General features: G+C 43.5%; 1 protein-coding gene across 4 annotated transcripts in view; it reads left to right on the top strand.

Annotated features, from left to right (window-relative positions):
• Lrrc49 (leucine rich repeat containing 49) overlaps positions 1 to 17,874 on the top strand; it is a 105,470-nt gene that overhangs the window by 68,157 nt on the left and 19,439 nt on the right. For all 4 annotated transcript variants that reach the window (XM_036192150.1, XM_036192147.1, XM_036192149.1 and 1 more), the window contains 2 exons: positions 8,047 to 8,130; positions 12,728 to 12,891. In XM_036192150.1, coding sequence (XP_036048043.1) covers positions 8,047 to 8,130; positions 12,728 to 12,891 — 248 coding nt within the window. The remainder of the gene's footprint in view (positions 1 to 8,046; positions 8,131 to 12,727; positions 12,892 to 17,874) is intronic.

Below are 17,874 nucleotides of genomic sequence, written 5' to 3'. Positions count from 1 at the left end.
GATGTGCACAGTGCAGAGGGGTGATGTGCACAGTGCAGGGGGGATGGCATGCAAGGTGCAGAGGGGTGATGTGCACAGTACAGGGGGGATGGCATGCACAGTGCAGGGGGATGATGTGCACAGTGCAGAGGGGTGATGTGCACAGTGCAGGGGGGATGGCATGCAAGGTGCAGAGGGGTGATGTGCACAGTACAGGGGAGATGGCATGCAAGGTGCAGAGGGGTGATGTGCACAGTGCAGAGGGGACTAAGGGAATGTGGCAGTTGATAGCAGCAGTTTATTTCAGCTAATCATTGGGTGTTTATGGGAAAGAATAGCTGGAGGCAAAAATGTCTAAACTTAGAGTGTTTTGTCCTGTGCTTAATAAGAGGAGCTCTGAAGCCTTGAAGTTAGGTAAAACAGTTTGCCTCTTAGAAATACTGTCCAACAAGATAGGGCCTGTCAACATTCCATTATGTGGGAGGGGAGGAGCTTTTTAGGCCCCACCCCTTCCTGAGCCGTATTGGCAGTTTTAATGCTCGCTCAGGGAGATGTCATTTTCCTCAGTGGGTGTTAGAGCCCCTGGGTGTTGTTTGTCCACACTCTAAAAACAAACAAACAAAAAAAACTCTTAAGCTATACTCCTACTAATGACTTTAATTAAACCTCATGGAAGACACACACATGAATAACCCTCCCCCAAAGATGGAAGTAGGAGGGGACTTGCGGAGAAGAAGAGGTTCAGCAGGAGGGGGGCGGGTGAGAGACAGCGATGAGGGTGAAAACGACCCAAACGCATCATATACATGTATGAAGTTGTCAAAGAATAATGCTAAAAACAATGCTGTCCATCGGGCATCAGCATGAAGAATGAAATGGGAGGTCATTATTCCAGGGCATGAGGACTAGCAAAAGACAAGGTGATGTGAATCACTGCCAGTCTCAGTTTTAGTTATTGCTCCTAGGAAGGGCAGGTTGTGGTTTAGCGAGAGTAGACTGAAGATTCCTAAGATACAGTGGGATAGGCTTGGGTCCAGGCCTGCCTAGTGCTGACACTAATGAAGTTCATCCACAAAGGACCTTAGAGTAAGAACCTGCAGCTTTGGGGAGTAGATCGTCTACGGACACTGCTCAGCTCTAGCAGTGTGAAAGCAGATGTGAAAGCAGATGTGATAATATGCAAATGAAGGAGCACAACTCTGTTCAGTGAAAGCTTACTTACAAATCAGGTGGCAGTCTGGCCTTTTATGTGTGGCCTGGAGTGTGTCAAGCCCCGATCTAGAACACTGAATCATTTGCTGGACTAATTAAGTTACACCAGGGGCCAGTAAGATGGCTCAGAGGGTAAAGGTGCTGGCCACCAAGCTTGCCAGCTTTTGTTTGATCCCTGGGACCAGCATGGAAGGAGAGGACCAACTCCTACAAATTGTCCTCTGATCTCCACGTTCTTGTCATGATCTATATACCCCAATATATGCATAACACATGCATACACACATACATAATACATCATTCATACATTCATACATACATACATACATGCATACATACATACGTACATATTTAAGGTTATACTCTGGCCTGGTGGTGTAGAACAGTAGAGCAGCTGAGAGGCGAGGCTAGCTAACCTGTCCTCTTATCACAGAAAGAAAGAATTTAAAATCCGCAGTTGTGACAGCTTGATGTCAGCTGAGAGAACAAGTGCCTGAGTCTTGCGGGCTGTGCTCATCACCATTTGCCTGTGGGATGTTGTTTATAAAGCCTGCTTGGGCTGGTCAGCTACTTCCGGATCCTGACTGGATCAACCTATGTATCATCACCTCTCAGCTCCCCAGCTTCTATCACCCATATCACAGGAACATCAATGTTCTCTCATCTAGACATTAACAAGAATGCACCATCAGTTCACTGAGCATCTCTCCTGTCAGGCAACAAGAATTCTTGTTTTGAGACATTTTTAGTTGACATGATAGCTGCCTGTGTTTGTGGGACATAGTTACAGTGTGCGTGTGTAACAATGATCAAACCAGGCTCATTACTCAGGGTCGCTCTCAGCGGTTGGTACAGACCATATCTTTGGTATTAGAGCAAAGCATTTGGCAAAGTTTGTTGCTGTCATTTTGAGCTAAGCTGTGCCTGCAGGTTCTCGAATCACAGATCCCCACAGAACACAGGAACTGATGGATGCCAGCCTCTGAGAAATCGCCACGGGTAGGCCGTGGGTTTTCCCCCAGCCCATTCTATTGAACATTCTTGTTAATGTCTAGATGAGAGAACATTGATCTTCCTGTGATATGGGTGATAGAAGCTGGGGAGCTGAGAGGTGATGATACATAGGTTGATCCAGTCAGGATCCAGAAGTAGCTGACCAGCCCAAGCAGGCTTTATAAACAACATCCTACAGGCAAATCCATCCACTTCTGTCTTCATATGGCTCTCAAGCGAACAATAGTTTATAATAGTTTTAAGATACAGCTTTAAAAAAAAAGATGATTTGAGATCAAAATCATATCCAGCACACAAACCTTAAAGTATTTGGTATCTTGCCTTTTTAAATTGTAATTGTTAAGATTTTGTTTGTTTAGAGATACATGTGTGTGCATGCTTGTATGTTTATTATTTTTAAATTTATTTGTTTGTTTATTTTATGTGTATGAGTGTTTTGCCTGCATGCATATCTTTGTACCACATGCATACCTCGTACCCACAGAGGCCAGAAGAAAATGTTGGATCCTCTGGGGGTAGGTATGAGATGCCATGTGAGTACTGGGAATTAAACCCAGGACCTCTGGAAGAATAGCCTGTGTTCTTAACCACTGAACCATCTTTCCCAGACTTTGTTCTTTTATTGTTTTATTGTTATTTTGAGACAAGGTCTTACTATGTATCCCTGGATGGCCTAGAAAGCTCTGTGCAGACCAGACTGGCCTCCAGTTCATAGAGCTCCGCCTCTGAGGTGCTGGGTTAGATGTGCACCACCACACCTGGCCCAGGTCTGTGTCTTTTACAGAAAAAGTTTGATTACCTTTTGTCTAGCAAAAGAAAAGAATTTAAGAAGGTAAAACATTAGCTCAGTTGAGACAACGTTTGACTTCCCGTCAGCAGCAGCAGACTTAAGCATCCCTAGCACACGTGCAGGATGTTTACTCACAGCACTGCAGGCTGAAGGGTCTCCTACTCAAGTGTGGGGAGTGGTGACCACACTGAGCCACGTGCATGGAAGAACCTGCGCAAACTTGGGTGAATGATGGATGATGGTTAACCTGGCTTCACGCTATATTCTTTTTTAGAAACAAAGAAATCAAGAAATGGAGATAATCTCTCTCTCTCTCTCTCTCTCTCTCTCTCTCTCTCTCTCTCTTTCCCTTCAATGGTCAGATTACTTCTGAACTATTACTTTTAGGGTATTCATATATGTGGTGTGTGTATGTATGCATGCATGTTTGCATATGTATGGGTATACATGCGTGTGCAAGTGGAGGCCAGAGTTGCTATCAGGACTGTGCCACAATCACCCTCTGCTTCATTTCCTGAGGCAAAGTTTCTCCCTTGAACCCGGGGCTCACTGATTTGGCTAGTCTAAGTAGCCAGCTTCCCCGGGGTGCCCTGTCCTTCTCTGGAGTGCAGAATGCTGGGATTGTATGGGGGCTGCCGTGCCCACCTGGCATTCACATGGGTACTGGGGACCTGAACTCTGGTCTTTACGTGTGCATGGCAAGCACTGCCCACAGAGATTCACCAGCTCGGAGCTGCAGCTTTATGTTTTAGGCAGGGAGCAGCCGTCTGTAGCGTTCCCAGGGGGCCTGGATTGAGCAGAGAAGGCAGAAGGAGACTTTGCAATATGTCACAACTCTCACGCCTGAACAGAGGCAAAGAGTGGACACATTCTCCCCATTTCAGAGAAAACATGGGGAGGCAGAGTTTGGTTCCCAGCGCCCACATCCACAGTCCATAATTGTCTGTAACCCCAGCTTTGGGGCTTCAAGGACACCCACTCATAGATGGTGGATACTCATACAAACAGCAACCATGCACAAATAATAAAAGTAAAATACTTTAAAAGAACAGAATTTTCTTCTCTGTTTCTAAGACAACGCTGTGGAGAGGCAGGTGCAGTCACAGTTCTAAAGAGAAATTTTATCAGACTGTTCACCTCAAGCCCACAGTTAGTTTGTTCAATGTAAACTTTGATATCAAAAAGATGGAAGACATTACAAGGTCTGACATTACTAATGCCACTGAAACCTGGGTTCTCCTTCTGTGGTATGTGCAAAAGGCTTTCTCTAGGCCTCTGAAGTTCATGTGGTTCTGTAAGTTGCTTTGGCTATGGAAATGTATCATTATCATGTGTCATTTCCAGAGAGACCTTTGGAAACCAATGTGTTCATGATTCTTTATGCTTTTCCCCATGCACTGGTCATTATGGGAGCATGCACTGAGCGTAAGATGCCCTCAAATAGCAGCTGCCAGGAATATCTAACCCCTACACATTTGCAATGTTCTTGTGTATGGTGAAGAAATAAACTTCTTTAACAATTTTTGTGTTCGTAATGTGTTTTTGTATGTGCATGTTTGTGTGAGTACATGTGCACATGTAGATGTATATGCACGCAGAGACCTGTAGCTGACAGTGGTACATTCCTCTGTCTCTCCCCACCTGGGTCTCTCTGAGGCTGGGTCTCTCACTGAACCGGAACTCCCTGATTCCAACAGACCTAGAGATTCTCCCGTCTCTGCTTCCCCAGTGTTGGGCTGCAGGCACAGGCATACTTCACACACTTTCCCGACTGAGCCATCTCCTCAGCCCAGTCCTTGACAGTAATATTAGCAGAGCAATGGAAGACGAAGACAGGTAACTTGGCTCCTAGTTTTAACTTTAAGACTCTGAAAAAACCTACTTTTCTCTGTATAATGATCCTGGACGAACAGCACGGTGCCTGTGATGATTATAAGTGCTTCAGTGTTTATGTACTGAAGGGAAACAATAGCTCTAGCTGTGTGTCCTAAAGTACGGTGTTAAAAATGCACTGGAGTGAAGTAAATCCCAAATCATGAAGTGCCATCACTGGGGACTTCTCAGATAGTCTGCGGTTGGTTGTTTTAGAGCTTGGTAACCTGAAGCCAGTGTGATCTAGGTCATTGGGCACTTTCAGTTAACTTGACATTGTGTTCATATTGGGTCTTTCTGGACAAACTAAAGTCAGGGAAAACATCTAAATCTCTTGGTTCAGATAGACCCCCTTGTTAGCTACATGAAAGATGGATGTGGCTTCCATCCCAGACTCAGAACTGGTCTTTTAGAGGAGCCAGAACTACTCCCTGGTTTTCTTTGCCTTCTTGCCAACAGATTCATGGCCCATCTTCACAACTAGAGATTCAGGTTTTTATTTGTAAAGTCAGCTATTTGATAATTATGTGCATTAAATATAGTCATCCAATGCAAGTATATACACATACTTATATACAATATATACATATACGCATATCCTTACAACACTCAGTGTTTAAATGGATTTGGTGTAAATCCAGTTTTCCAAGGTTTAGAATTCCTTTTAAAGTCCTGCTGCCTTTAATGGATGCCCCTTTTCTCTGGAAATCAGGTGAGATCATCTCTGAAGAATGTGCCCTACGTGATCCACACAGCTCGTGTAGTGTTTTCGTCTGGCCCTGGGAATGACGATGTTTCTAGTTTGATCTTCTGGATGAGGCCTCTCGGGGCACAGTGTCTGTCTGCTCCTTCAGAAACTGCAGAGCATGGTCCAGAGGCTGTGGCTTCACCCGTGGCCCCAGTGCAGGCTGAACTGGGGGCATTCTAAGGTTAATGGGCAAGGCAGCTGAACGGCCACCTCAGCAGATGTGTAGACAGCCGCTGTGCTCCGTAACTGCAATGCCGCACAGTCCTTAAGAATCACAGGGCAATAGTATTTTTATTGTTCTAGAAATATAGGTGATATTTTCACTTAGACCATCTCTAACATTAGCACCCAGCAAATCAACCAATTTGGCATAATTACTAAACCAGCTATTTTTTTTAAGCTAGGGAGCAAAGTTCTAAAGGTTTTACTTAATTTCTCCTTTTTACTTATGCTTAGTTTCAATTAGGAATTATTTTCCATATTGTTAAAAAAAAAAGCACTTTAAATTTACCAAAAACCATGTTGAATTTCTATTCCCTTTAAAAAAACTACATGACATGACAAAACACTGCTAGGTTCTAAACTTCTAGAATTAGAAAAGTAAATTAAATAAGTCTTTATTAGGCAGCAACAGTATTACCAGTTTCGTTTCAAGCCAGCCAGTCTCTGGCCTGACATTGTAACTGTTTCACTACAAGCCAATGCCTTCCAGCGTATTTGGTTTTTTGTTTCTTCCTGTTTCTTTTTCCTCCCTCCTTCCTTCCCTCCCCCCTCCTTTCCTCCCCTCCCTTGCTCCTTTTCTTCCCTCTCTCCCCCCTCTTCCTCCTTTTCTTCCCTCCCTTCCTCCTTTTCTTCTGTCCGTCCATCCGTCCCTCCCTCCCTCCCTCCCCTCTTCCCTTTCCTTTGCTGTTTCCTGGTGTTTGCTCAGTACCATGCTGTCTTAGTCTCTGACTCTGGTGTGACTTAGAGTCAGGTGTAGCAAGCCCTCTTGCCATATTCTTTTTGTTCAGACATGTTTTGGCTAATATTCAGTCGTTTTTGCTTATATATTGAATTTTAAGATTATTTTTCCATTTCTGTGAAGAATGGTCCTGGAATTTTGATTGCAATTGCGTTGAGTCTGTAGATTCATTTAGGTAGACTAGCCATTTCCACACTACTAATTCTGACCCATGAGCATGGGGGTGGGGCGGGGTCTTTCCGTCTCTAGTATATTCCTCCATTTCTGTCTTTGGTGGGTTTTAGTTGTCAGTATAGAGGTCATTCATAGCTAGGTTTATTCCAGTGTATATTTTTTTAAGGCTAGTGTAAATGTTTCCCTGGTCTCATTTTCACTACATTTGTCATCGGTAGATAAAAGGCTGTTGGTTTTGTGTTAATTTTTTTTCAGCCTGTCATTTTGCTAAAGGTATTCATCAATTCTAGGAGTCTCCTGGTGGAGTTGTTAGGATCTCCTAAGTATGGAGTCATATCGTCTGCAAATAGAGATGCTCTGACTTCTCCCTTTCTTGTCTGCTCCCTGTTCTTTGCTTCTCTTGTCTCACTGCTCTAGCTTAGACTTCCAGTCTATATTGACTAAGAGTGGAGAAAGTGGACACCTATGTCTTGTTCCTCGTTTTAGTGGGAATTGTTTTAGGCTGTTCTTCACTAACTATAATATTGACTGTAGGCTTGTGTATAGTCTTTTTTACATTTATTTATTCTTATGCCATATGCATTGGGGTTTTGTCTGCATTTATGTCTGTGTGAGGGTGTTAGATCCCCTGGAACTGGAGTTACAGACAATTGTTAGCTGCCATGTGGGTGCTAGGAATTGAACCCTGGTCCTCTGGAAGACCAGCCAATGCTCTTAACTGCTGAGTCATCTCTCCAGCCCATGTTTATAGTCTTTATCATGTTGAGATGCAGTCCTTCTAGTCTGAGTTTCTTCAAGACTTTTATCATGAAGAGATGTTAGATTTTTTTCAAAAGCGTTTTCTGCAACTATCAAGTTGAGTGAGCATGTGATTTCTGTTCTTCAGTCCATTTATGCAATATATAGTATTTATTGACACTTATATATTGAGCCCTCCCTGAATCTCTGGAATAAAGCCAACTTGATCATGGTGAATGATCTTTGATGTGTCCTGAAGTCATTTCATAAGTTAATTTTTTCCCATCTTTATTGAAGTAGAATTGACAAAATTACAGGGAAAATTTTTATAATGAAAAGTCGGACAATCTTGTTTTCTTTCTTGTGTTAATCCTCTAGCTTTAGTTCACCTACAGAGTCAGATGTAGACTTAGGAGTACACACTTCATAGAATTAGGAGGTGAGAAGAAGTGTAGATAAAACGCAACCCTTCCTCCAGGACTGTCTCTGTTAGCACACACCTCATTCAATATGGCGGACACCTCAGGATGCCATCTCTAAAAACATTTCTTTTTCTAGGAAGAAGAAAGACGCGTGGCATCTGTTGTAGCCAAAAAAGAGGAGGAGAAGAAGAGGGAAAGTCATAAGCAGTCTTTGCTGAAGGTATGCCCTCCATGTCTGCCTCCACTGTGCACTGGAGCACACACAGGGACATGGCATTCAGAACTAAATAAGCCCTGCTAAGAACTTTGATGGGTTACTATGTAAGTAGACCTGAACTTGAGAAGTACAGTGGTGCTGTGCAGACAAGATGGGCAAGATGGGCACTGTGAAAGAGAGATGCAACAGCAAGACAAAGAGAACTAGGGCACGTCTCATGCCTGTGTGGCATTTGTGTGTTGTCACTTTGGATAGCTCTGTGATTGACAGTCATCTTTACTGACATGTTTTTATGAACTTTGCTCTGGGTTCTTAAGGACAGCTTTTAAAACCAAAAACATTTCTCCATTAGCACCTTTGATACAGAAATGGTGAAAATTTTGAGGAATTCAGAAATGAAAATTTATTTTAAAGTAGTTCTAAGTGTCAAGCATAACTTGATACTTCCTTGAGTAGTGATGCTTTTACGTGTTATCATCACAAAGCTTGATCAGAACAGGTTAGAATGTCTGGCTTCTAGCTCTGTCACTCTGTCTTCGAAGGAAGCCTGCTGTCTTGAGCAGTAGTCCTTTTCTCTTTGAAGTGACATGCAAAATTCAAAGTGACCAGAGGGACACAGTTACGGATATGAAGTGTCCTTAGTTCCCCAAAGTGGTGGCTGTGTTGTGTGGCCTGGCAGGGGTCCGGGCTGCACAAGGACATGCCTTTGTCAGAGCTGTTGTGCAGTAGGAAAATGGTTCCTAAATTAGCATTAGAACCTGTCTCCAGCACCTTGCCTGTCAAGACTACGGATCTGAAAGTGACTGGACTTCATGTGCTAGCTGTAGGTCGCTCTCTTCTCTGCTGTTACCTCTGACCCCCAGACTCGCCCCCAGCTCTTTTTGGCTATACCTCATCCCATTCATCAGTGTGCCTAAGCCCTCTGCTGACATAGATTCCTCTGTACTCATCACCTAACAACAGGATTGTAATTTGCTAATTTGTATTGCCCCCAAGAGTTTATCAAAATTACGTTTTTAATGTTTTGCTTATAAAAATATAACTGCAGTGGTATTTTAAAAAATGTATAGGGGCAAGATTTGCCATTGACAGGTCTCACTGAGGCAAACCTTTCCAAAGTGGCCGTGCTGGGGAAATGGCTTCCCCTGTCACACCACTGCTGCTGTCCAGTGCCTATGTGAATGGGTGAGTCAGTGAATGATCCAAGACACGTATGTACGTTCATAGAGTAAAGTCTGGGCCTGTGGAAGCCTCTCATGGGATAGGCCCAGAGCCTGGCAAGGAAGAACGAACATGGAAGTTCTGTTGATGATTTAGCTCGAAGCCTGCCAAATTGCCAGTGTAAGGAGAGCCTGGGGCAGGCACAGAATCAACTTGATTTTCATGTCCAACTGAAATCTTACCTCAGCATTACTACCCCACCCCCCTACTTTGTACCTCAGCTTCTTCATACCACCAGCATTCAGGGAACTAGGCCATGAATTTAGTGAACATTTAAAGGACTGTTTGGAAAGCTTTAGTGACTTTAGAAAACAGCATTTTGTTTGAAGTGTTGGAGCTCTGTCTGATTGCTTATGAAGATTGTTTAGCTTTTTGTTTTTAATACGGGAAGTGTTGGCAGCAGCAGGCTCAGACCTGGCCCTTGGTGAGAGCTGAAGCCACGTGAGAACAGCTTCAGCATTCCCGAGGCTGCTTCCCTGCTGCTGCAGACTCCTCATGGAGGCAATGGAAGTGGGGTGGGGAGGAGCCGAGGTGTGCAAAGCCTGCACCTGCAGCTGGGTTCTCTCATCCTCCTGTTTCATGTGCCACCTTGGAGATGGAGGGAAGTGATAATTGTGACATGCACCGATGAGGTCCTGTCTGGTCAGTGAAGAACAGACTCGGATGGTGGGAGCTGACCTTCTCTCCTCAGATATTTGCCGCTTCCACATGTACTTGGCAACCTATAGCCACCTAAGTGATGATGGGCATAAATACAGCTGGCCCGTTAGTGCCTCCGTGGCCTCTGGGAACAGAGCACTCTTGGGTACCCTTTGGGTCTTGTGGAGGCATAGTCCAGCCCCTTTGTTCCTTTCTTTCTTGTTCCATAGACATCTTGAGCCCTCCTGTGGCTCCCTGCCCAAGCAGGGGTGCCCACATGACCTCAGGATAGAATCCTGACTTAATATACCTTTTCCTTATCCAGACCCCAACAAAATCACCTACTCATCTAGTCAACCTGCTTTATTAAAAGTATCAAGCTGCTTTTAATAACCTAAAGAAAGGAAGCTTCGCTTTGGTGTGGGCATAAGAAAGTGTTTGCACTTTCAGAGGCCAGCTTGTTACACATTTGTTAACATACCCGGTGGTGGAAGGATATTTTATGACTTTTTCTAAACATTGCTATATCTATCTCATTATGATTATTTTCTACCAGCTAGGAAGCCAAACACATGGAGCCAGTGGTCTTGCCTCTAGGTAGAAATGACAGTATTGTTTAGATTAGAGAGTTGGGTTGGTATAGCCATTAACAAACTGAAATCAAATTCCATAAGGTAAGTTTTTTTTTTTTTTTTTTTTTTTTTTAATTCTAGATTAGGGTAATAGTGTTTCATAGCAGAAGAGTAGGATTTCAGTTCCTGTGTGCAAGAACATTATGCATGAAGTGTCAATCATCTCAGAAGTAACACAGTATTTGCTCTAAACTATACAGACATTTGAAATAACAAACTGCAGGAACAAAGAACTTGGGCCAAAAACATTTCTAAATGTAGAAAGAGAACTTTGAAAAGACTAGTTCCATTAAGCAAGCCCTCGGTGCATTCCTATCCAGTGCCACACACACTTGCTAAACTCTTAGGTAAACCAATAGAGGCCGAGGTGCAAGCAGAAAGGCATGTTTTCGTCCCCCCACCCCCTGCCCTGGCTCCAGGACAGACTTCCTGGAGAGGGTTTATAGCTCACTCAGTGGATACTTTTCATTGGCAAATTTTGAATGAAAGAGGAAAAGAAAGAAACTATTTTTAGCATTTTGATCTAATTGAGATGTAATTTTAAAGTGTTAACTTTTGAGGCCAGCAAGATGGCTCAGCAAGTAAGGGTTTGGGCTACCAATTCCAGTGACCTTAGTTCAGTCCCAAGAACTCAAGTGGTAGACTGTGAGAACTGACTCTTGCAAGTTGTCCTCTGACCTCTGACCTCCATTCTTGTGCATCATGGCACATACAAGCCTTCTCTCTCTCTCTCTCTCTCTCTCTCTCTCTCTCTCTCTCTCACACACACACACACACACACACACACACACACACACACACTATAAAATGTAGTAAAAATAAAGGATGCACAGATAGCTCATCAACTGAGAGCACTGGCTGCTCTTGCATAAGACACTGGTTCAATTCCCATCACCCACGTGACAGCTCACAGCTGTCTGTAACTCCACTTTCAGGGGATCTGACACACTCTTCTGGCATCTATGAACACTGAAACTATGCGGTGCACAAACATACATTCATACATATAAAACAAACATTTTTAAAATAAAATAAAACAAATGAAGTATTGCCTTTGAGAATGTTGATAGTACCAGAGTAGGAATCTTTTACCCCATCGCTGTAAGCTAGATCTGCATAGACTAGAGCGTGTTAATGGAGCATGGCTTCTTCAGGCTTACATTTCCTTATTTCAGAAGGGTTTCTATGAGACAGTTGAGTCTCAAGGCTCCAAGTCAGTGGTTCTCAATGCATGAGCAGTGCTGGAGGTTGTCAGAGGGGCAGACTCCTGAGCCCTCCAAGTATATGGTCAGAGATGGCCCAGGTTCAAAAGCCCTCCAGGTTAGCTGAGGTATCCTGAACCTGAGAACCACTGCCTAAGGCATCCATTGCTTTAATTAACTCCACTTCCCTGTTCTTCTGAAATGATAGTAGTTATCCAGAAAAAAAAAATTATCTAACAGAACTTCTTGTAGTAGCCTATATAATATTTTTTTTTCAGGCTTAAATGCCATGATCTGTACCATGGGGGCTGGAGAGATGGCTCAGCAGCTATAAGCACTTGCTGCTCTTGCAGAGAACATGAGTTTGGCCTCCAGCATTCATGTCTGTGGGTTCACAGTTATTTGTAACTCCAGTTCTGGGGGATCTGATGCTCTCTTCTGGCCCCCACAGGCACCCGTACATACATGCACATAAATAAAAATAAGGATTTTTAAAGCCATGTTATACCATGAAGTATGAACTACTAATCAATCCCTACCCTTCTTTCACCTCCCAAATTACTGGGTAAAAGATGAAAACATTAGTTGTTTTTTCTTGCTTTGTTCAAGGACAGAGGCATATAACTTTGCCAAGTCAGAGTTCCAATTAGTGAAATAAATATATAACTCACTGTTCAGAACTAGGAGTATTCATCTAGTAGATACTTTTCCATGTAGGCTGACATCATTACTAAGAGATTTGAGCATGGTGTGAACATAGGCTCATGGGCTTGTTTTAGAAGGTGTGCTGGTTGTTTACTTTCAAGGAATTCTCTCAGAAAGTACCAGAAGGAAAGGACCAGAAGCCAGTGTTTCTCTCTTCCCAAGTATGTGTCATCTAACTGTTGTTCTGTTACCTTCCTGTAGGAGAAGAAAAGGCTAACAATTAACAATGTTGCCAGAAAGTGGGACTTGCAGCAACGTGTGGCCCATCTTGCCCTCACCCAGGACAGGAAGGACTCTGAGTTTCCTCCTCAGGAACCCTGTCAGATGGATGGAGGCTCCATCTCAGAATTTCCAGAGGAAACAGGGTATGCAATGGCTCTCTCATGCTACTGGCATTTCTAGAGTTGAATTTTGAACAGAGATGGGAACCCATTTAACAGAATTATTCTTGAGGAATAATTTTCTTAAGAAAGTCAAAGCTGAAATTAAGAAGAGGGAAAAATTGAAAATATAAATCTAACTAACATTTCCCTAATGGAAACGCCCCCAGTGGTTTGCTGGATTTTGAAGGGGAAAAGTTTAGATGACTACATGCAGACTATGAGGCCCTCTGTTTGTGCACATGGCCTTCTAGATACCCTGGCTCAAGAGAGCTGAGAACTCCCATCCTCCTGTGCGCCTCCTTTCCCAGCCTTCCCTGTCTTAGGCGTTTGCGCGTCTGTTGCTAGCTGAATATGTTACCCTGTCCCCTGTGTGGAAGCTTCTACATGTGCCTTTAAATGCTTCTGACAGCCAGGCCTGGTGCCAAAGTCCCAACTGTTTGGGAAGCTGATTCCAGAGGATCACAAGTTCAAAGCCAATCTGAGCTACAGAGTAAATTCAAGTCTAGCTTGGGCAACTTAGTGAGCCTTTGTTTCAGAATCAAAGAAACAGGAAGTGACCAGAGGCTGAATGTGGCTCAGTGGAAAAGCACTTGCCCAGCATGCACCAGGCCAGGTCCAGTCCTCGGCACTGAAGATGCTTTGAACAAATGCTACCCAGAAGCAGCCTTAGCCCCAGCAATGCTGTAGGGTAAGCTCAGCAAGGGCAGACCTTGGAGGAGTCAGGTCCAGACACAGGAAAACACAGGCACAGCTTGGGGACTCTGGGCTATACTGTGAGCGTGGTTGCCTGCAGCCTGCCTCAAGACTGTGGCTGTCACTTTCAGGACAAGCTGCAAGTTGGTGAGTGAGGATCACAGGAAGTGAAGGTGCCAGACCATCCCACTGAAATTCATCACATTAGCTGTTCTTCATTGAGTATTCCTTTGGTTATTGTCATTTTTAGATGTTAGAATTCAGTCTATTGATCTGACTGTTTTTCCTAGTGCATGCTTTTGTATTAGAGTGAGTCCATAATCTGACTCCTAGTCTGTTTCTTCCCTCTTGAGGACTCTAGTAGAGTCTGTGATCTGTGCTGTTACATTGCAGGATCAATAACATTTACATCTGTTCTGCAAGCTTAAAGCTTGGTCAGCTGATAGCATTTAAACCTTCACAACTGTTTAATAGAGCTGAGGTTTCTATGGGATATGTATTTTTTGACTTCAGAATTAAGGTATGTACTGTGATGCTTTTCTGCTGTCCATGTCACTCAGAGAGATGAACCCCAGCATCAAATTCAGACTCCCTCTTTTCATCACACCTTAGAACTGTCCAAACCTTACCACATTGTGGTTTGCTTCATATCTGAGCCATTCTGTTCTGACACAAATTCTTTTTAATCTGGAATTGCATATTGCACACTGTTTTTAAAGCTTAAAGAAGTGTACCTGTACTATGGTCAAGTTTCTCTCTTGTCCCTTGAGTAGAGCTACCCTTGTTGAAGTCCCTGTCTCCAGGCCTAGTCTGGTCTTGTCGCTGCCTTTATACTTCCTTGTTTTACCATGTCACTGTAGGCTGTGACTCTTTCCTGGTATAAAATTTGATCTCATATCCTCTTCTATTTCTCTTATTTCTTTTCTATCCTTTCAGCCTCTTAAGTGGTAGAATCCCTCAGCTCTTACTCTGAGATTTTCTTCTCGTTCTATACTGTCTAGCTCGGGAAGCTTGTGATGTCAGTGACTTTAAATGCCATTTATAGATGAGAATACCAACATGCATAGCTTTTCCTTTATGGATTGCCCATTTAGATGTTGCATAAGAAGGAACTTCTAAAATATTGTCCCCATTTTGTTTCATAAAAGTTTAAATTTGGTCTTCATCAGTCTTGGCTACACCTCATATTGATTTGCATGTTTGAGGCGAGGGCTGATTTTTCATTTCCATCTATAGGAACAACTACTTACTCTGGTGTTACAGTCAGAGTACTCTTTCCTTTCCCCACTGGGTTATAGCTGAATGTTTTCTTAGCAATGGGAGTAGGTGGGAGTTTCTTTCTTCCTCATTCAATGCTTAGGATTAACCCAAGGCATCACTGTTCTCGGTGAGAGCTCTGCCTCCGAGCTTGGTCCCCAAGTCTAGTCCTTCAGAGCTTCATTTACTCTCTGTGTCATTCCCTTCTCACTCCTATCCTGTCTGTCCCTTGAAGGGCCCTCTCAGCTGAGTGGCCGCCATCTTTATTTCCACTGCATAGTCAAGGCTGTGGTTGTCCCTTCTTCAGCATGGGGCAGCCTTCACTCCAGCCTCCTAAGCTTGCTGAGCTCCACGCTGCCAACAGTCCCTCCATCTGGAGCTCCTGCGACTTCAGACCTTCTCAGTCCCTGAATGGCACCTTGAAGGAAGGGATTGGACATGTGTGCTCATTCCTATGTACTGTTTTGCTTGAGAGTATAGGGTAAAGCATTTTTAATGTTAGAGATTGTATTCCGACATTCTTTATAAATCTTTAAAATAACATAACACTTGATTTGGACAGTGATGTAAACCATTCTTCCTAAAGGTGTGAGGCTGGTGTAGAGAGCCACAAAGTCTTTTCTTTAGTCTTTCGACTTGTGTTTAAATACTACAGGTGGTTTTCTTCTCTGAGCCATCATTGATAGTCCTTAGTATTTCAGAATGCTAAAAAGGTCATTCTTGTGCTACAGTGTCCATGACCTCTGACTTCTGGGCATATCAATAAATGCCTAGAACAAGTGTCCATGAAAACATGGCATAGAAAGGAAAGAAATTCTTTAACACTTGGTATAAACCATTAATGATTTTACTGTTCCCTGAACTTGGGACAGCTCAGCAGTAAACGACACACTACAGAGGTCTTTGCCCAGCAGAAATGGCAGAATACTAGGTGTAATGTTCCCTTTGCTTACATTGGATGCATGTAGTGAAGCCAGATTATTTTTGGTCATTTCCTGTCTGTGAACACTGGCCTTTTAGCCAACACCACTATAATAAAATATAATGCATAAAATGAATTTCCACACACACGAATGTTGTAATAGAAAATTCATAAAATGAGTTATTGTAGGAATCAGCACCACTTACTTGGTGGGGGAAAAATCATCCGAAAGACTTGAAATATTCCTGTTCTTGCCTGTTATAAGAAGCCTAAAGGCAAAAAAAAGGGGGGAGAAGGTGTAGGTCCCTGAAGAGTATCCTTTTTGTCAGTGTGAACATTGGGTACAGATTGCAGTTAGCCTGGCTCTTAAGAATTTGACACTTGACTGCATCAAGCCAGCCCCCTGCCTTTCCTTAGGTGCCTCCAGTAATTGAGAAGACATAGGACATTGCCTGTTCTCTTAGAGAGAGCTGGTTGAATAGATGGTATCTGGACTTGAAATTGGCCACGAAAGAGCTTGAAGACAATTCCCACTGGAGATTCTGCTGCCTGACATCACTTACTAATCTTTGAGTTGGAGAATATAAGTAGTAAGGCATTTAGCTTTATGCAAAATCAAGTTTGGAAACCACGGGACCTCCACAGAAGACCACTGCCTTTCTCATGCTGTAGGTTCAGGCTGAGTGGGGGGTAGGGAGCTGGCAGGGCCCAGTCACTCCCTAAAAGTTGAAGTTGTACCCAGTTCTTTCTTCTCCCCTCATTTTCTATGGCCAGTTAACCATTAAGTCCCCTTTTATCTTCTCCTAAATCCCTAGTAATGTGTTGTCCTTCATTGAGATGATCCCTAAATGTATTGAACTAACTACAAGACATGCTTTATGCCTTTATTATTTCTAGTTTTCATAGCACCTCTGAAAACACAGTGTTATGGAGTTGCCATTTATAAACAAGGAACCTCGAACTCAGAAATCCAGAACCTTCTTGAGAGAGTGGCAGATGTGGAGGCTTAGCCAAGGGTCTTCCAATTTTCTTGGCAATGCCACCTCTCCTGTAGTTTACCATGTCTTTCTGTTATGCCCTTTTGTGGGCTGGTTGACATTGCACCAGTTTTATTAATCCCCTGCATCCAGCCTCTTCCTCCCAAATCCTTCACCAATAGATGTACTAATAGGTGGGTTCCTGAAGGCGGAGGATGCATGCTCTTCATCCATGTCTCCCAGCACAAGTACTTACACCGTGTATGGCTCTTTGGAGTTACTTTACAAAGGCTCCAACTGTGGCTGGCTGGCTGGCCTCCCTGCCTCCCTGCCTCCCTGCCTCCCTGCCTCCCTTGTATGTGTGCATATTACTGAAGATTGAACTCAGGGCCTCAGACATAATGGTGTGCTACTTCTGAGCTAAATCTCAGGCTCACTGGATATGGTCTTTCCTTTCTGTTGAAAACCTCCCTCCCGCTGGTCTTCATCCCTGTGGGATAGCGTCTGACTTTTCAGCTTCACTTGCGCACGGCTCTCCTGTCTCTCAGTGTTACACTCCCGTGTCACACTGAAACTGAGCTGTCTGTGCTGTTACACATAGTCAGCCTTCTGTTCTCCCTCTGTCCCTCTGCCCTTCTCTTCCCCTGGTAAAACACTGTGCCCACAACTCAAGGGTCAGTTCAAAGGCTGCTTCTTTTTGAGACCCAGCTTCTCCCTCCCCCTAAAGGAACTTGTCACTCTTTTTTCTGTTTCCATAGAGTGAGGTTGAAATACTCATTCTGTGACAGTAAGCACATTATATTTTATGTGTTTACCTTCTTCTCCACCTAGAGTGGAAAATCTTGGAGGGCAGGTTTATCTTGATTTCCAGTGCCTAGCACAGTACCTCACACAAAGTACCTCTGCAAAACCTGTTCAATGACATAGTGAGGTCATTTTGGTTTAAAAATTATATGGCTTGCTTGATTGGATTACAGATGCCATATTTGGGGAACTATAACTCCCTAATTTGGCTTTACAAGCAATAGTCTTGATATAGAAAAAAAAAAAAAAGGTGTGTGTGCATACTTTCTCTGCTCACTGCCCGTATCACTGCAGATGACTTAGTCACCTGTG

The sequence above is a fragment of the Onychomys torridus genome, chromosome 7 (genome assembly GCF_903995425.1).
Source record: "Onychomys torridus chromosome 7, mOncTor1.1, whole genome shotgun sequence".
Lineage (NCBI taxonomy): Eukaryota > Metazoa > Chordata > Mammalia > Rodentia > Cricetidae > Onychomys > Onychomys torridus.
This window is presented reverse-complemented; position numbering and strand designations above follow the sequence as displayed.